We start from the raw sequence: 17,827 nt of genomic DNA, 5'->3' as shown, positions 1-17,827 counted from the left end.
CTTGAAAAAAATTCTCAATGAACGTATGAGTGATAACGTTAGCCATTCATGAAGCTAACAGAAGATATAGCGAGGACCAATTCTCAATAAAATGTGTTGAAAGGCTGTTGCAAAAAAGCCGGTGAAGGGGGTTCGGAGGGTTATATTTCACTCTGGGCACAAATTTTATAGGCTAGACAACATCACACGTAGCTCTATGCTGTATGAAATGTCATACGTCATGGCACGTGGGAAATCGTTTTAAAAGGGCTAAGAAAATAGAATGTGTCGCCCAAAATACACATACACTGACATAAAAGGCAATTTTACAAATTGAGTCATTGTGCTAAAAAATGGAAAAGGAAAAGGATGTCATACTGGCCTGTATATCAGTGAAAAAAAGCTGTGTGGACAGAATTAAGAGTCTTGGGTACATGGTACATGTTTTATGGATAACCTCCAATATCAAAGAGTCAATGTGACTTTAGAAAGGAGAGTTTATAATGGTGTTATTTTAGCTCTTATGCTGAACACATTTCAAAAGGATGACAGACAGTCCATGGAAGCTTTAATGTTTCACTTACTCTGAAACAATGTCCACACTGCCTTCATACTCCATATGAAATATTGAGTAGCAACATACAGTATGCCCATTTATTTGTGTCCACATGTGTATTGCAGTTATAGCATTTCAAGACAAAAATAGATTCTCTTTTAAAAAGTTGAAAAGGTTAAAGATTGTCTCTGAAACATAAATGTTATATCCCTTGATGAAATACAAATGTCTTGTGCATATGACTTTGTAGTCGTATTGCTTGTTCTACATTTAGGAGATGCTGTTCTCTGCGCTGTGTACTACATTCAACAACAGCACATCCCACAAATTACAAATTCCATCCCACAAACTCCAGTTTGAATGCAGAGGAAAGGTGACAAGGACCTGGCATGGACAACTAAACCTTTTCTCTCATGAGCTTATGACATCTCCCAACATAGGTTAGAGACAATGATAATATTATTCATGTTAGAAAACCCTCATATTTGGAACGATATGGTGCTGGTTTGAAAGCTGCAGATCACCCATGGTGTTTTTCTCCCCAAAATGCTCTCAGTATGCCTAGCACCCATCCACATATGACTCCATACTGTCCGTATGAAATCATCCAACATTTAACATGATCCTAATGATCCTAAAAACAATGAATGTATTTATAGCAAGCCTCCTCCCTTCCACATGTTCAACACACCACACCTCATTTAATTACTGTTGGTTGCTGAACACGATTGCACATCATATGTTCAAATGCTTCCAACTGAGGGTTGGTGTGGGGTGCATTTCAAGAAAAAAAAACACCCAATCATCACAAGTCTGAAAGTGATGTTGGTGGGAGTGTTTGGACTAATGTCTGAAATTGTGATATTGGGACAAATATGATTCTGTCCTACTCAATCATCTATACCAACCCCCCACCGCCTTCAGCCAATTATAAACAAATCATCCTAATTTTCCTTTCACTTTCTTCAGAGCCAGAGGAGGACTGGGGGGATGGGAGGAGTTGCAGCCTCTTATAAAGACGTAGATTGCTTGGTATTAGAGTGGGATCCTTGAATAAACACAGCTGCAGACACATTACCCCATAACCAGGGCCCAGTATTTAAAAGCTTTTAATCTGGATCAGAATGATCCAGATTCTGTAACCCCCTTTTTTTGCTATCCAGGATCAGATTTGTCTGATTTTGAGACGGTATTTCAAAACATTATCGGATAGGATCACTCTGATCCAGATAACACAACATCAAGATCACAGAATCAGGATTTTTAGTGCTTTGTATAGGCCTCTATCTTGCCATCTACTGGGCGAGGCAAAATTTAATTTTAAAAGACATGAAGTCTACATGAAGAAAGGTAGTGAAGACAGCTTGCATGTCACTTGTAAGTAAATCTATACACTTATCTGCATAACTCAGAATATAACACATTGACAAAATTACATCCCACCAGATAACTTACACTACATGAAATACTATTTTAAGATGTATATTAGTTTTTACCAACATCTCCAACTTATTTTATTGGTTATAATGAGTTTCACCTTCAGAATCCTCCAGTGGGATCAAGATTATCCAGATTTTTCTCTTCTACTAATCACTACTTTTAAGTTTTTAAATATGCAAAAAAAACATTCAATCTTGATTAAAGGTCAGATTGCATTACCAAATCTGAGTCCCTATCTGAATGATCAGAAATGCTAATGTGGATTCAATAGTACTAAAGTAACTTTTCAAAAATGCAATGCAGACAAAGTTTTCAGAGGGAGATTTTGTCATAACATTAGTTGGTTTTGAGTGTCTGCAAAGTGTTTTGGACATATTTCCAGAATTAAGGAAGTAAAATATGTAAATGAAAATTGTCTGGACTAATCACCTACAGCCAATGTCAGGGCCAAACCAGAATAAAATGCTAATAATATGGTACATCCCTTTAAAACTATCATTTGGATCTGATGGATAGTCAGTCCTTTTCATCCATAGCTCTGTCTATGAATTTGAGAGTGTTATACATTTCTCCAGCCCCATCCCTCAGCTGTTTACCAAAAAAAGTGGTGGGATGAATTGCTCCTTTATATGGTCTAAGTGGGAAATTGTTACTCATTATTTATTGACAGTTTTCAAGTGTTTGAAAAAAATATGCTTTGGACGACCCTGCTGCTTAATTTCCATAAAAATGATATGACCCGATGAAAAATGTTCAAGGCATTATCGATTAACAATCCCAACCCTTTAACTAAAGAGTAACCTCTGCTTTATTCTGACACTGTGTGAATTTCAGGTTGAAATGTGTAATTTTACTGCCATCTAGAGGTAAAATGTAGATAACAGTTGTGCAGGTTGACAGGACACGTAATGAATACGTCATACAATAACACGGAACCTCTTGACAAAGAATACACGCGAGGGTACAGAAGAAACACCCTAGCATTGTTTTACAAAAGCAGCATTAATTCATCTTTAATACGGCGAATCAGCATAATATGTCTGTAATCTGTATGCAATATACAATACATTCTATCCAAGTGACCACTTTACAAAAATGTATGTAGTCCTATGAATTATGATGCATGCATGTCATCCATGGCTGGAGTTGCTAATCCACTAATTTATGAGTTTGTGCAGATGCAAACATACTTTATAATGACTAATGAATAATATGTTATATGTTATTCTTTTCTTTACAAGGTCTATCAGGTGCCAGCATGGATGGGTACTCACTTCATTAAGTTATTGGTGAAGGGTCTTTTGGCCGGGCATTGCTGGTCAGCTCTAAAAGCAATTCTGTGAACTATGTATTGAAAGAGATTCAACTCTCAAAGGTAGGCTGTACCCACAATGAATAGCCGCACAGTACATTCAGGACTTTTTGGCATTTTACATTCATTATGTTTCTTGTTTTTAGACTCAATCCAAAATGTAGAATTCAAGAAAAGAAGCTGTACTCTTGTCCAGAATGAAACATCCAAATATTGTTGCTTTAGGGACTCATTTGAAGGTCCTACTCCATTTCATTGTCCTTCATGTGAAACTGATTGTTAAGGCTGATGTTCAATAATATGGATCTCATCTCTTTGCCTTGTAGCTGATGGGTATCTGTACATTGTCATGGAGTTCTGCAGGGGAGGAGTCCTGCTTCAGAGGGTCCGCCAACAGAAAACCACTCTCTGAGGATGTTGTATGACTTTCAATCAATTACTTTTTTGCAATTAACTTGAACATCAGCCAAGTGTGCGGTGTAGGTTTAATGGTTTGTCTGTATATGAATGTATACCCCCTGAAACTGATTTATTTAGATGTTTTTATTAGATCCTGAAATGGTTTGCCCAGATGTGTGCTGGTACGAAGTACATCCATGACAAACATGTCTTACACAGGGATCTGAAATCAAAGGTAACCCCTACCTGCTGAATGGCTATTTTTGGTTACCACACCAGTTGTCTGAAGATTTGTGTTGTGTCTATAATGCTTGTTAACAGTATATTCCAAGTATGTATGCAGTATGTGTAAAGCATTGAATATTCTCATTTATTAACAGTATGTTCTTCTTTTAATCTGGTCGATGAAAAGTAAAGCCCTTAGTTACACATTATTCCATATGTAGAACAAATGTGGCAACATATTTTGCTGATATAAATTCACATTGTGTGAGGAAGTCATTACGTTTATTGTCCCATGGTTGGCTGCCATTTTTCATCTACATTGTTGTTCATAATTTCCCTCTCATTACCTTTCTCATAACCTTTTCCTGACAGACAAGGGTACAGTCAAACTGGGGGACTTTGGGTCGGCATGTGTTCTGAATAGGTCCATGTACACAGAGGGACTCCATTAATTGAACTATGTTTGAGAAAATGTTTGTATTTCTATAATGTTATCATTTCAGCTCATCATTATTCAAATGTTGTCCTTTAATTTTCTGCTGCAGCTCAAGAGCTTATGCTCACACATATGTCTGAACACCTTTTTATGTTCCTCCAGAGATATGGGACAATAAACCATACAACAATAACAGGTATGATCATCTGAAGTATCCCATTGACATCCAATATTGAATAGATCAATAATTGTATCCAGTCATTCAGAGCTGTAATTAATAGCTCTGCTCACGAATTATGCAATAGAAAACCTATTTAAGTTAGATCTAGCTAGATAATTGAGAATTTAATGTTTGTTCATTATCCATTCTGACTGAGGCATGTGGTTTTGGATGTAGTGATGCTTGTGTTTTCTTTTGTAAGACTAATGTCTGGTCTGAATGAATAACTTGTGTGTTGCAGTGATGTGTGGTCTCTCGGCTGTGTCCTCTATGAGCTCTGCACCTTGCACCACCCGGTACTTTCACTATCCATGTTTAAAGGAAGTTTTGTCAATATTGTCCTTGAAACATTGTATAGAATACATTTGCTGACTTTTTTCTCCACTGTAAGAGATACTGTGAACTATTGTAGCAAAATGAGGGAAGGGCCAGTATCTTCAGCTGAGATTAATTATCTGCTGTGTATTTATTTGTCCCAGCTGTTGCAGTGGGGTTTGTGTTTCCAGGGATTCTTTTGAGCTTGGCTGTCTCATGTCTCAGTTCCAGGCACTCAGCTGGAGGATCCTCATCCTGAAGGTGTGTAGGGGGGCTTACTCTACCTTGCCCAATCACCTGCCCTATGAGCTGCACTATCTGGTCAAACACATGTTCAAGACCAACCCCAAGGACCGGCCGTCCCTTCACACCATCCTCACCTCCCATCGGCTATCCAGACTCCTGTACAGACATCTACCCTCCAAGGTGAGGTTGGAGTAGCAGCACCCTGTGGTTTATGGAGTAAAGCTGGTCACACTGACTGCCATGCATCTCATGTGTATGCAGGTGAAGAACCAAAAGATTTTTGCACTGATCTGTGCTCATCATCCATCAATTTGACATTTGTCATGACATGCTATCAAATGCAGTTTTTAAACATACCACTACACATGTTTTGCAACACCACAGCTGCAGTGACCCTATGTGGGGTTTGACCCCTGACAAGCTGGTGTTGGTTCAGAGGCTTGTGTAACTGGTGTTATATTTTTAATTCACCACACTGCTTTGGTTATTTGCAGATGCTGGAGGAGGCGGAGGGGAGAACACACAGATGGAGGAGAGAGGAAGGAGAGAAAGTTGCTTCACTCTTAGAGAAGAAGAGCCTAATGACAGCATCTACTTTTGGAGGTAGGGGGCGAGAGAGAAACGTTCTGTATTACTTAAAACAGGATTAAATGTAAGTGTCTTTGGGTGAAAATCCTTAATCCATAATTTATATCATCATGTATTTTGTTCTTTGCATGTCAGTGGAAGTATAATCCATCCTGTTTCCCATAGGAATGCAGTCATCTGAGGCCCATAGTGAGAGCAGTAGGTCTTGTCCTCGTAAGCAGTGGGCTGCAGGCCCCTCAGACACAGTGCTGCATGTGCAATGCTGAGCTTCTCTCCTCTGATTGCATGGCATCCTTGGGCCAAGCAGACTCCTGCACAGGTACAGTATGCACCTGAACAGTGACCTGTACACTCTCTAAAACAACCACTTAAAGGCCCACTAAAGTGATGTAAGAAAATAAAAGGACAGTGACAACTTCTGTGATTAAGGAATCTTTTACTTGGTGTAATCGGCAGCAGAGCAGTTCATGCTCTGGGTCCAGCCAAGTGGTCCAGCTGTGAGCCAAGAGCTGAGTTTTTCCCCAACTCTTCTAGTGTTTTACCCCTTTGATCTATCAACCAGTCGAAGCAGTATACAAAGCCTATATGTTAATTAGTTCCTATCTCCTAACAGATGGCCTGTGAACTATAAGGGACAAAGACACAGACCCTCATAAAATTCATGACCAACATCCGATTCTGTCTAAATCTTACAGTGACTTTGATTTTCACATTAAATCATTTAAATGTTAGGTTTAGAGATCCACTGATCGGATACCGTGAATCAGTATCAAGCCGAGATTGGCCTAAAATGCTGGATTGGGAATCGGAGATAGGGAATGTTGTTTACCATTCCGATGCCATGACGCAAACTGTCCTAAGAACTTGCCAAACACATAATATATGCCATTTAGCATCGTCGACTGATGGCTGCACAGCTGAGATGACAATGGTAACACATTTAAGCTCGGTGTAATTGGATGGCTCTCTCCCTGTCTGGAGTTTAAACGACCATAACATACAAATAACAGTATTGCAGGGACCCCATGGCTTATCAAACCCTGTAGGTAGGCTAAATACAGAGTGACCGAGCGGGTGGAGGCTGGGGGCGGTGAATAGGGCGACCAACAAATATTACTCCCCTAGCCAGTGATCATATTGTTCGGGTCCAGAAAAAGGAGAAGAGACGCTCAAGAATTTTGTGCAGTCAAATATTGAGCCATTTACAGAATCCATTCCAGAGTCAAACCTTTCTCAGACGCAGCCGGAAGGCATAACTAACTTTTTCAGAGCAGAACGCAGTTTTGTCGACATTTGTCCTTGGTGCAGACCATCTGTTGTTTTGGCTGAGACGAAACAAGACCAATGTTTGGAGACTGACTCATGACCCAGAGAAATGTTTGTAGGAGACCCAAGGCACAATCAGAGGGGTACAATCCGTCCTTTTGTGCTCATCTTACAAGAAGCACAAGACAAACATACATTTTCTGTTCGCACAATCATGGCCAGTCCACACACACAGGTTGGGTTATGGGTCAATCTCCTCCTAGGACATGGGCAACTAAGACTTTTAGATTGTTTGATAGCCCCTCTCTACGTGGCCAAGTCATTACAATATGGGTCCTACTACTGGGCTCAGTGGCACTAGTTATTTGAGTGGTGACAGGATTAGGTTTCATCACTCCTTCCCAACAGGCCCTTCCAGAGGGAGGTTACCAGACAGTCTGTGGGCCAAAAAAAAAAAGAAGGTAATATACATGTGCTGGACCATTCAAAAATCTCCTGGGATATGGCGGAGGAAAATCCTGACCAGCATAAAAATTTGAACTGGAAATAAAAAATGTCATCTGATTTGACTGAAAAAGAAATACATGCTTATTGCTAAGTAGATAATAGGAGATTAACATAATGAATCAACAATGTACAATCATTAACAAGGATGATGTGAAAGATATGTGAGGAAATACTAAACCTAAGTGTACAATAAAATGTTTAGAATAATACAAAAATGATAATAGTCATAATAAAAATTATACAGCAATAATAAGAATGATAAAACACCTATAAAAAATGATAAAATATGAGGAAGGATACAAAGAGAAATGGTACATAGCAACTGACGAAAAAAATATAAATATAATATAAAAAATGAATATAAGACAATGCATATTAACATTTTGGGGGGTGAGGGGGGAAAAGGTGAGAATGGAGTGGGGACAACATTATTAGATTAGATTAGATTAGATTAGATTCAACTTTATTGTCATTGTGCAGAGTACAAGTACAGAGACAACGAAATGCAGTTAGCGTCTAACCAGAAGTGCAAAATAGCAGAAAGTGCAATGAACAGTATTTACAGGTAGTGCAATATGATATAGTATAATATAAGCAGTATAATATAGCAGTGCAGTATAGCAGTATGTGAGTAGCAGTAGCATTATAGCAGAATAAATAGTTACAGTATGAGCAGTGTAGCAGCATATGAGCTGTATGGGTAATGCAGTCTAGCAGTATATATGTATTAACAGTAACATGAGGTAGATGCAGAATAAATATAAATATGGAATGCCGTATAAACAGTATAAACAAGTATGTACAGTATGTGCAGTAGTATTAAAGAAAATATAGGATATGTGCATTATGTGCATTATGAACAGTATGAACAGTATGAACAGGTATGTACAGAAGAGCAGTGGTATTGAGTAAGAGCAGGGGAGGGGAGTATAGTGCAATAGTGCAATTGTCCGGGTGGGGGGGGGGGGGGGGGGGTGGGGGTTGCGGGGGTAGTAGGTTGTCAGGTAGATGTAGTGTTCAAGTTCAGCAGGGAGACAGCCGCAGGGAAGAAGCTGCCTCTGAACCTACTGGTTCGGGTGCGGAGAGACCTGTAGCGCCTCCCGGAGGGGAGTGGGGTGAAAAGTCTGTGGTTGGGGTGAGAGATGTCCTTGACGATGCTGCGTGCCTTACGCAAGCATCGTTTGCCCTGGACAGCCTCGATGGAGGGGAGTGAGGAACCGGTGATGCGTTGGGCAGTCTTCACCACCCTCTGCAGTGCTTTCCGGTCCGATGCCGAGCAGTTGCCATACCATACTGTGACACAGTTGGTAAGGATACTCTCGATGGTGCAGCGGTAGAAGTTCACCAGGATCTGAGGAGATAGATGGACCTTCTTTAGTCTCCTCAGGAAGAAGAGACGCTGGTGAGCCTTCTTTATCAGGGTGGAGGTGTTGAGGGTCCAGGAGAGGTCCTCAGAGATGTGGACACCCAGAAACTTGAAGCTGGTGACTCGCTCCACCTCAGTCCCGTTGATGAGGATGGGGGGGTGTGCGCCAGCTTTAGACTTCCTGAAGTCCACAATGAGTTCTTTGGTCTTCTTGGTGTTGAGAGCCAGGTTATTGTCGTTGCACCACACTGCATTGGTAGAACCGCATTATTTCCTCTAAAATCATAAATACCAGATGTTCAGATGTAACCAGATGTAAATCCCTAGGTTGGTCTAGGGCCTGCATTACACCATACTGGGCAAGGAGACCGCCGACCAGTCGCGACCAGGTGGTCTGCACGTGGGTGTGGAACGAGTCAGCCCTCCTATAACGGGCATGAGTTGTGGGGGGAGGGGTCCGGGTTGTCCTCATGGCGGGGACTACATAGGCTAGGCCACAAACCCCCCCACCCCATCAGAAGATATTCATAGGCTGACTTCCCACATACCCAATACATACCTGTTGGACATGGTACAGCACAATGGTGGGCGGCTAGAGCGGGAAATGGGAACTGGTCAAAGGGTTAGCACATATTGTGGGGTCTTTGGTCCCATGTGTCTCTGGAAAGGTGGATTTTTGAGACCCCCTATGAAAAATTACGCCACAGTCTGATGTTCCTAGGGGAAAAGAAGGCCCTGTTCCTAATATACAGTGGGTCAATCGAGACGGGACCATAGTGATCCGAGTGGCAGGGGGTGTAACTGAACAGGTATGGCAATTGTTGGCATCTCGGGTACAAGGCAGATGTCTCAGCGTCACAGTTTGGTTACATTTGTTGTTTGAGTAAGTGGTGTTTAGGTGTAACAACTTACAGAAGTCACAGTCATTGATGGTCACTGCCATTAAAGGAAGTCCTTCACCTGCCCTTAGCTGAACCATGTTTTCTTACCTGCCCTTAGCTGAACCATGTCCGGGAAATGTGAGACCTGATTGTCCTCAGGCACGGCCCGCAAGGGCCTCTGTTCCTTCTTGGGAGGTCAGGGGAAGGCAAGTGGGTTTGGGGTGGTGACCTGGCCGGGGAGGTTTGGCTTGAGTGAGGGGTGTCTGGGCTGAGAGGTTACTAGCACATCAGCCGTGGGGGAGGAGGGAAGGGAGTAGCAAGGGTTGGACCACATTTTGGCCTGCAATATCTTACTCGTACTCTGGAATCTTGCTCTCATGTAGCTTTCCACGTACTCAGGTGGAACACGTTCTGTGGGTGGTGATGAGGACCAGGAAGGGGCCCTTCCACCTGGGTTCGGTGTGTCCACCTCATAATGGCGTCTAGAAGTTCCGCCAATAGTCGGTGATGCTGGACCTTACTGCCAGAACTGGTAAGGAACCCCCTCTCCCTCCACAGTGTCCCAAAGTTGTGACAAATGCCCCACGTATATCGGCTGTTGGTGTAGATCTTGGATTATTGCTCTCGTGACAGGATACATGTGCAGGTGAGAGCTATCAGCTCGGCCTGTTGCGCGGACATTCCGTTTGGGAGGCGTTTACTTTCAAGAGTGTCAAACAGTATGCACACCACGTAACCTGTGCATGTGACCCCGTCTGTGTTGGTGGCAGAGCCGTCAGTGTATAGGTTAAGGTCTGTGTTGGTGGCAGAGCCGTCAGTGTATAGGTTAAGGTCTGTGTTGGTGGCAGAGCCGTCAGTGTATAGGTTAAGGTCTGTGTTGTGTATCAGCTATCTTTGAGATCGGGACGGAGGACAGTGCAGGTCAAAAGCACTTTCTCACAATCGTTTCCTGTCGTGACAGGAAGACTCAGCCGGGTTAAGGGTGGTACATCGCTTAATCGTTATACCGGTGCGCATCAGTGTGGTTTCCCAATGGGTTGACGTGACATGTTCTGTACAGTGTCAAGTAATTAGCATGGGGGACCCAGAGGGTCAAATCATTCCCCATCACTCACCACAGTAGTTTGTACCATGTAGGCTGCAGTGATGCGTGCCCCTAGACATGCGGCCAGCAGCTACAAGGTTAAGGCCATGGGCTTGAGTTAGAAGCCCCTTGGAGAATCCATTGCGCTATAAGGACACGTTTGAATCCTGTAGGTATAGAGGAATAGAGTCATAGAGGCATCTCCCAGGGCAATGGTGGTGGGGTGTGTCGTATAATGAAATATGGGGCGATGCCATAGTAAGGGTTTCATCAATGATTTGTAAACCATCCGGCAAGTCCACTCCGTTTGAAGTTTTGGTAGCTCCTGTGTCGACCAACATGGGAATGTCCTGCCCTCCTACTGTCATGTTGACAAAGGGGCTTGTCTGCTCCATGGCGAGCTGGGCAAGCTATGGTGTTGTCAGCGGGATTATTGTGGACTCAGGGGAAGGTGTGTCTTGGCTGGGGACTTTTCAGGTTGATGGTAACATCAGTGGCGCGAGGTGGAGTTGTCATGCTTGGTTGTCGTTTGGTGGAGGGCCCCACTGCCGCACCAGTATGTGGCCCCCAGCGGGTTGGTTCCACTGGAGTACAGGTCTCCGATTCTCCTCTTGCGGATACCAGCCATCATCAATCTCGCGGTGACAGGGCCTGCGGAGTGGTCTCTCCTTCTTTCCCCCTGGCCTCGCCGCCTGTTCCTGTCATTCCTCTGCCTGTGGGGGCACTCGTCCTTCCAGTGTCCCGTCTCCTTACAGTAGAAGCAGGTCCCCACTTTTGTGCTGGCTTGTGCTGTCTTACGTTGTTTGTCCGCTAGTACTGTGATGAAGTAGTGGGCAGACAAGGTTAGGTGGAGCACGCTGCTCCCCTCCCATGTGGGAGTAGATTTCTTTATTTCCTTGTAGATATGGGGGGGCAAGCTGTTCAGGAACAGATTGGTCAGGGCCGGGCGGAGTTGCTCCAGCCGTTTCGGTCAGTCCAGATTGCCTCCTGAAAGTGGCTGTCAAATGGGATGCATATGCATGGGGGTCTTCATTGGCAGTCATCTTTATAGATTTATTGAGTAGCGTCCAGTCCACCCTTAAAGGGTATCGCCTGGCGACCATGTCCTTCAGAGCATTGATGGTGGCTGGCAATTCCGAGCGCTCCCATCGGTCGACCATGGTGTGTATCTCCTCCCACTCCTCTCTTCCCAGGCAACATTTCAGGAGATGTTTGTAGTCTGCCCTGGTACACTGATAGCTGTATCCCACTTCCTTCATCCAGGTCCACCACTGTTCGCCCCCACCCCATAGGGAGGGCATTTCTTTCTTAAGATCTCTTAACTCGGGTGGGGTGGAGGGCCCGTGGAGAGGAGAAAAAAATGCACAATACACACTCAGACAAGAGAGAGAGAGAGAAAATGTGTGAGAGATGGACAATTTACCGTGTCTATATCATTTTAGTAGTGATTAGAATCTCTCCGGGTTTTATCATGTTGACATGTCGTAGTCGAGGTGGGATTGTTGAATTAGTTTCCTATGTCCTTCTAAGAAGAACACGGGGGAACAACCAGCTACTGGCGGTAGGGTGCAATATGTTGCATTGACGTTTGGATGGTTCTGTTTTGTTGGGGTTTTGATAAGATTTGGGCTCCCTGCCATATTGGTATTTGTATGTTATGGTTGTCCACTCTAGGCACTGGATGCTCCTGTACGATTTGCCAGACAGTAGCTAAGAGAACAGGGCTTGACTGGGGTGGTTGCGATCTTTGATGATCTTCCGGGCCTTCTTCAGACACTTCCTGGAGTAGATGTCCTGTACGGCTGGGAGCTCACTCTGATATACTGGGTGATGCTAATTTGATCTCATGAAGCCAACATTCAAACCAAAACACTTGAAATTATGATTTTCACTTTAGTGGACCTTTAAGTGTCATTACAGTATTGCTGTATGAGTATAACCGTATATCACACATTTACAGGTGTAAGAAGGTAACTACTGTATGTGGTAACTACTGTATGTGGTAACTACTGTATGTGGTAACAACGGTTACTTTCTGGTACCTCAATAAACTAAGCAGTTTGTTTATCCCTGGTACTAAATGTCACACAGTGGTGGTTGTGTCAGTGAATCTAACAGAAACAACACATGTAATTAATAAGCAATTATCAGGTAATAACAGTTTTACCCAGTACTTTGCTGTAAAATAAAGGGTTGCTGAAACTTTAAATGACTCACAATAGTCACAATGCTATTTCCTTAGCGGACATGAACTCTGAAGTTATAGCAAAGGAGAGAGAAAGAGAGGAGACGATGGGACAAGCAGCCCCCAGAACGACTCTGAGATTGCTGGAGAAAGCCCATCTTAGCACCGCTTTCCAAACCTACTCAATACACAGTGAAGGTCAGTCAAAATGTTGTGTTATGATTAGGGCTGTCAAAATTAACGCGTTAACGTCGGTAATTAAATTTTGTAATTAATCACGTTAAAATATTTGACGCATTTAACGCATGCGCAGAACCCCCCACCCATACATCCCATAATTCCACCCGATGTCGCTCCAGTGTGCAGCTGAGCGGCGAGCGGATGCTAACAAGTCACAGCATGGAGCAAGACGAACAGGTTGGCCCTCTGGATGGGTTTGAGTTTAAAAAAAACAAAGATGGAACAATGAATAAACAAATAGTAATGTGTACATACTGCAAGAAAGAGTTTCAGTTTCACCGAAGCTGTTCAAGCTTAAAGTACCATCTCAACGCTAAGCATGCACTTGTTGGGGTTTCCAGTGCTACACCTGGCCTGCGTCAGACAACCCTGAATGAACGCAGACCAGTAAGTAAGGAAAATGAACCTTCTTCTACAGCTGGGCTCAGATTCAGAATCAGATGAAGAAGAGGTACAGCCTGACAGAGCCTTACACAGGTACAGAGCAGAGCCCACCATTGATATGACGGACTGTCCCTTGCAGTGGTGGTCATCACATGCAGGAGCCCATGACAAGCTGACCCCGCTGGCTCGGAAATATCTAGCCACTCCTGCATCCTCAGTTCCATGTGAAAGACTCTTCTCACTAGCAGGTCACATTGTGCAAAAGAAGCGGTCAGCTTTACTCTCAGAAAATGTGGACAAGTTGGTTTGCCTCAGCAACTGGCTAAAGGATGAGTAGAGAAGAGGGCCACATGTAAATGTGTAGGCCATGTTCTTTTGGTTTGATAGAAAAGATAAAAAAAGAGAATGTCTTTGTTTTTAGTTTTTCCTTTGTTGAAGAGAAATGGCTAAAATGGCTAGAAAGTGTGTTACAGAAAGAGACACCACCCTATTTTGTTTTCCTATTTTGACAAGGAAATGTTATTGTAAAAAAGAAAAGAAAAAGGTTTCATTCAAATAAGAGAAATGGCTTGGCTAATGGCCAAGTCAGTGTGTTACAAAAAGAATGTTCTTAACACCATCCTACTTTGTTTCGAGGAATAGCAATAACAATGTTGTCATTGTACAGCAGTTTGGTGTATATTTTTCAATATTAATACCACACTGTGGATGTTATTATAATAAACATGCATACATACATATTGTATGTTAAATGTATATATCCGCCTTCTGTCATTTATCTTTCAATTCCCGCAACAATATACAGAAGTAAATGGCATATTTCGGACCGAATCGAATGGTGATTAATCATGATTAATAAATTTTTAAGCTGTGATTAATCTGATTAAAAATGTTAATCATTTGACAGCCCTAGTTATGATCAATATTTATTTTATAATTGTAAAGAAAACCTGTTACTTGATAGAACATTAATGATAACAAGTATAACACATGTTTCCTGGTTAGGTCAGGTATGCCGTATTTATTTTTGTTATTCATTTTGCCTCTGATTTTGGCCTGAAGTGAAAGCTCTAAGAAGTGTTATGAACGTAACTTAACTCAGCCTTGGGCATGATGAGCTACATATGAGTCATTATCAAGGTCTACCACTGCCATTTAAAAATGATGAGCCATTGTGGCATATATGTTGTAAATGCTGCTGTGATTGTGAATCACTGTCTAATTATATGATTAGTTTCTCTATGACTTTCTCTATGATTAGCCTCTGAGGTTGGATGCAGCTTTGGGAGTTGGATTAACCATGACCTACTCAAACTGCAGTACAGTACATTAAATAGTTTGTCACAGCCCATTGTCTTACAACAGGTGGTGCCACTCAGAGTCTTGTAGGATGTGGAACCAATCTGAAGATTAGAAAGCATCCGCGATAAAATAGATCCTAGATTGCTTTCTATGGGATTATTTTAGAATAATGTTTATGCACTGTTCATGTGAAATGTGAGTTTTCAGCTGGCTGGCTTATTGAACAATTTATGCTAGTTTTCATTTTTTTCTGAATAAAATAACAGCTGCACCTTCAACCACCAAAGTCCTTTGCTAGTTGTAGGGTCATGTAACTAAGAAATTCACTGGAGAAAAACATGAAAATAATTGACAGATGTATTGTTTCAGTTACGAGTAGTCTACACGTAACCAAGGTAACGATGACAGCACATTTTAGCCGGGCTACTTTTGATCCCATGACCACTTGCAAGATATGAGACCAATCAGTGCAGACGACAGAGTCGTGTCTGACGTATAACAATGTGTCACAGCCTTGTCCTGGTGTCCCTGCCACAGGTGAAGAGTCACATGTGGGTCCGCACTCTCAGGGAAGAGAGGATGACACTGATGGCCAGGAGGAGGTCACTTTAGATGAGGACAGACTGAAACCACGCTCTGATGATGATGACACGTGAGTCCACCTGAAAGCCTTGGCAAACTTGGCAAGAAGTTTGCCCTCTATATGTTATTGTCCCACAGCAGGAAATAATGTAGGCCTACCTTTATTTTCCTTGTTAAATTGCCCACCTTTTCTATCCACAGAGATTTTGAGGAAGAATCTCCATGTGACTGGATGGATGAATTTGAACAAATGTCTTTGGAACACTAATGCCTATTTATTGAGCACTGATACAATTGTTATTTTCACAATGACACTGCTTACAATCATACTGTTTTCATATTGAGATCCTGGCTATGAGTTTCATACATTTAGTAGTGTATTGACTGTATGATTAACACATTTGTGGTACCAGTATTGTACTTATTGTTGATGAATGTCTTATTTACTATTCCACAGGAAACTAAATGTAAAATAGTTTGACTTACTGTTTGATTTCTGTTTTAACTTGTATATTGTACTCAATCACTTTCACTTAGAAGGACAATTCTGTATGTGCACTGCTTCTCATTCACTACGGACATCTGCGCAGTGCTGTTCACGTTACCATCGTAACCTCAGCACCAGATGGGGGCCGACTGGGAGCATGGGACTGGACTGCTCGAGAAGCAGGAAATAATACACCCAGAGCAGCTGGGTCTCCCTGGGGTGACTCTGATCTGAACGTTCCCAGACGTTTGATGTTAATTTCCTTTTCAATATCACAGCTATACTAAACAGGTGCTTTGTCCTGTGTTGGTATTTTCTCAGTATTTTCTTCTGTGATCTGATGTGAAATTATACGACTGGGCTCCTCAGTTGTTTTTTCCAGATGTAGAGTTAATACACAAGGCTATATTGCATGCTGGACGTAGTGCTGGCTTTCTGTTTTAGCAAAGGCTTGTCTTTAGGTTCATGTTGCACCACTAGGTGGGGTTGAAGTCACTGATGTGGACTGTGAGGAAAGGAGGAGTGATAAAAGACCAGGACCTGATTTGACCAAGGCCTTTACTCATAGTATTCAAATAAAATATGGTCACTGAAGGTGTTTCATGGTCTGTATGCATGTTGTAGACTAGATAGATTAACACTGAGTTTGTATGATATTTGTTTGATAAATATAAAATCAAGCCTCACATTAAAGGTCCTTGTGTGTTTCTTTGTTTGTAACAATATCTAGGCAGTGGAGGCATAGGCTAAAACCACACAATAACAGCAACAAACCCCACCCTTGACCTTGTGGCTTACACAGGATGTAGACCTCTGAATAGCTAGAATCAGATCAAGGGGCATGTTATGATAGTGTTAATGTAACACGTCAGCTTGCAAGTAATGCGTTCTCCTGTTGGTGCGTTCCGTGACCTTCAGGGTGACGGGAGGACACCTTCTTTCCCCCCAGATAGCTGTTCATGGCCGCGTTATTGAGGAACGTGGGGCTGCTGCTTAGGCCTTATTTTATTTTTCCTTTATTTATACAGAGACCCAGGCCTTTTTTGCTGGTACACCCTGTCCACAATATAAATACAAAAAATACAGAAATAAATACATCATATAAAACCACAACATTATATGTTATATCAAGAGAAACAATCACATCCTTCACCAAAGAGGTCCTCAATCAAAATGTTAAATTGCCCGAGTGCAAGAATGAGGTACACCATAACTAAAAGCGTATTTTCCCCAATTCGGTGGAGACCCGAGGAACCTCAAGAGTTAACCTATTCTGGGAACGAGTAAGGTAATTTATGTTTGTATATTTCAATAACAAGGTTATGTAAGCCATCAGTTTATGCAGTATCTTCAAGACACACTGAAGACTGGACTGACACTGCAGATTGTTTTTGGAGTCTGGCCACAGAGAGTCAACAATGGACTTTCAAATGGTCCAGTGACCCAACCCTCAGTAAAATTACAGAAGATATGATGAAAGAGTACATGAGCAGATGCAATCACCTGAATCAATGTAATTTTACCGGAATACACAGGCACACACATTGCATAATAGCCAGATTGCCAGTTTTGAAACGTGTGAGTCAGATCTCTGGACTATCTTTTATCAAAAATGAAATTGTAATTATTTGGAGCTTTCTGAGACTTGTAATAATGTTTGGAAGTTTATATGTTTCTACTCATCAACTTCATATACTGCAGCTTTTCTACGCTGCATGGGCTAAAATGATGATTTCTCACTCTCACTGTCTGTGATTTTTTTCTATTTCCTTTCTTTTGAGGCATCCTAAAATGCTGAAGCACTGCACAGATACTTGCGATCTGCAA

The 17,827-nt window shown here is 42.2% G+C and overlaps 1 protein-coding gene across 1 annotated transcript; it reads left to right on the top strand.

Moving 5' to 3' along the window:
• Nucleotides 1-1,875: 1,875 nt before the first annotated feature.
• nek3 (NIMA related kinase 3) lies at nt 1,876-15,998 on the top strand (the record flags this gene model as incomplete). The annotated part of the gene is given in 18 exon segments (XM_083694682.1): nt 1,876-1,885; nt 3,259-3,350; nt 3,434-3,448; nt 3,452-3,503; nt 3,506-3,526; nt 3,614-3,696; nt 3,698-3,703; nt 3,838-3,921; nt 4,268-4,335; nt 4,457-4,484; nt 4,488-4,543; nt 4,809-4,863; nt 5,108-5,308; nt 5,623-5,751; nt 5,882-6,035; nt 13,063-13,203; nt 15,469-15,583; nt 15,715-15,998. Coding segments are annotated over 18 exon segments (1,377 nt in total). The 3' UTR covers nt 15,782-15,998.
• Nucleotides 15,999-17,827: the final 1,829 nt, after the last annotated feature.

Source organism: Argentina silus, assembly GCF_951799395.1.
Source record: "Argentina silus genome assembly, chromosome: X".
NCBI classification, from domain to species: Eukaryota; Metazoa; Chordata; class Actinopteri; order Argentiniformes; family Argentinidae; genus Argentina; species Argentina silus.
This window is presented reverse-complemented; position numbering and strand designations above follow the sequence as displayed.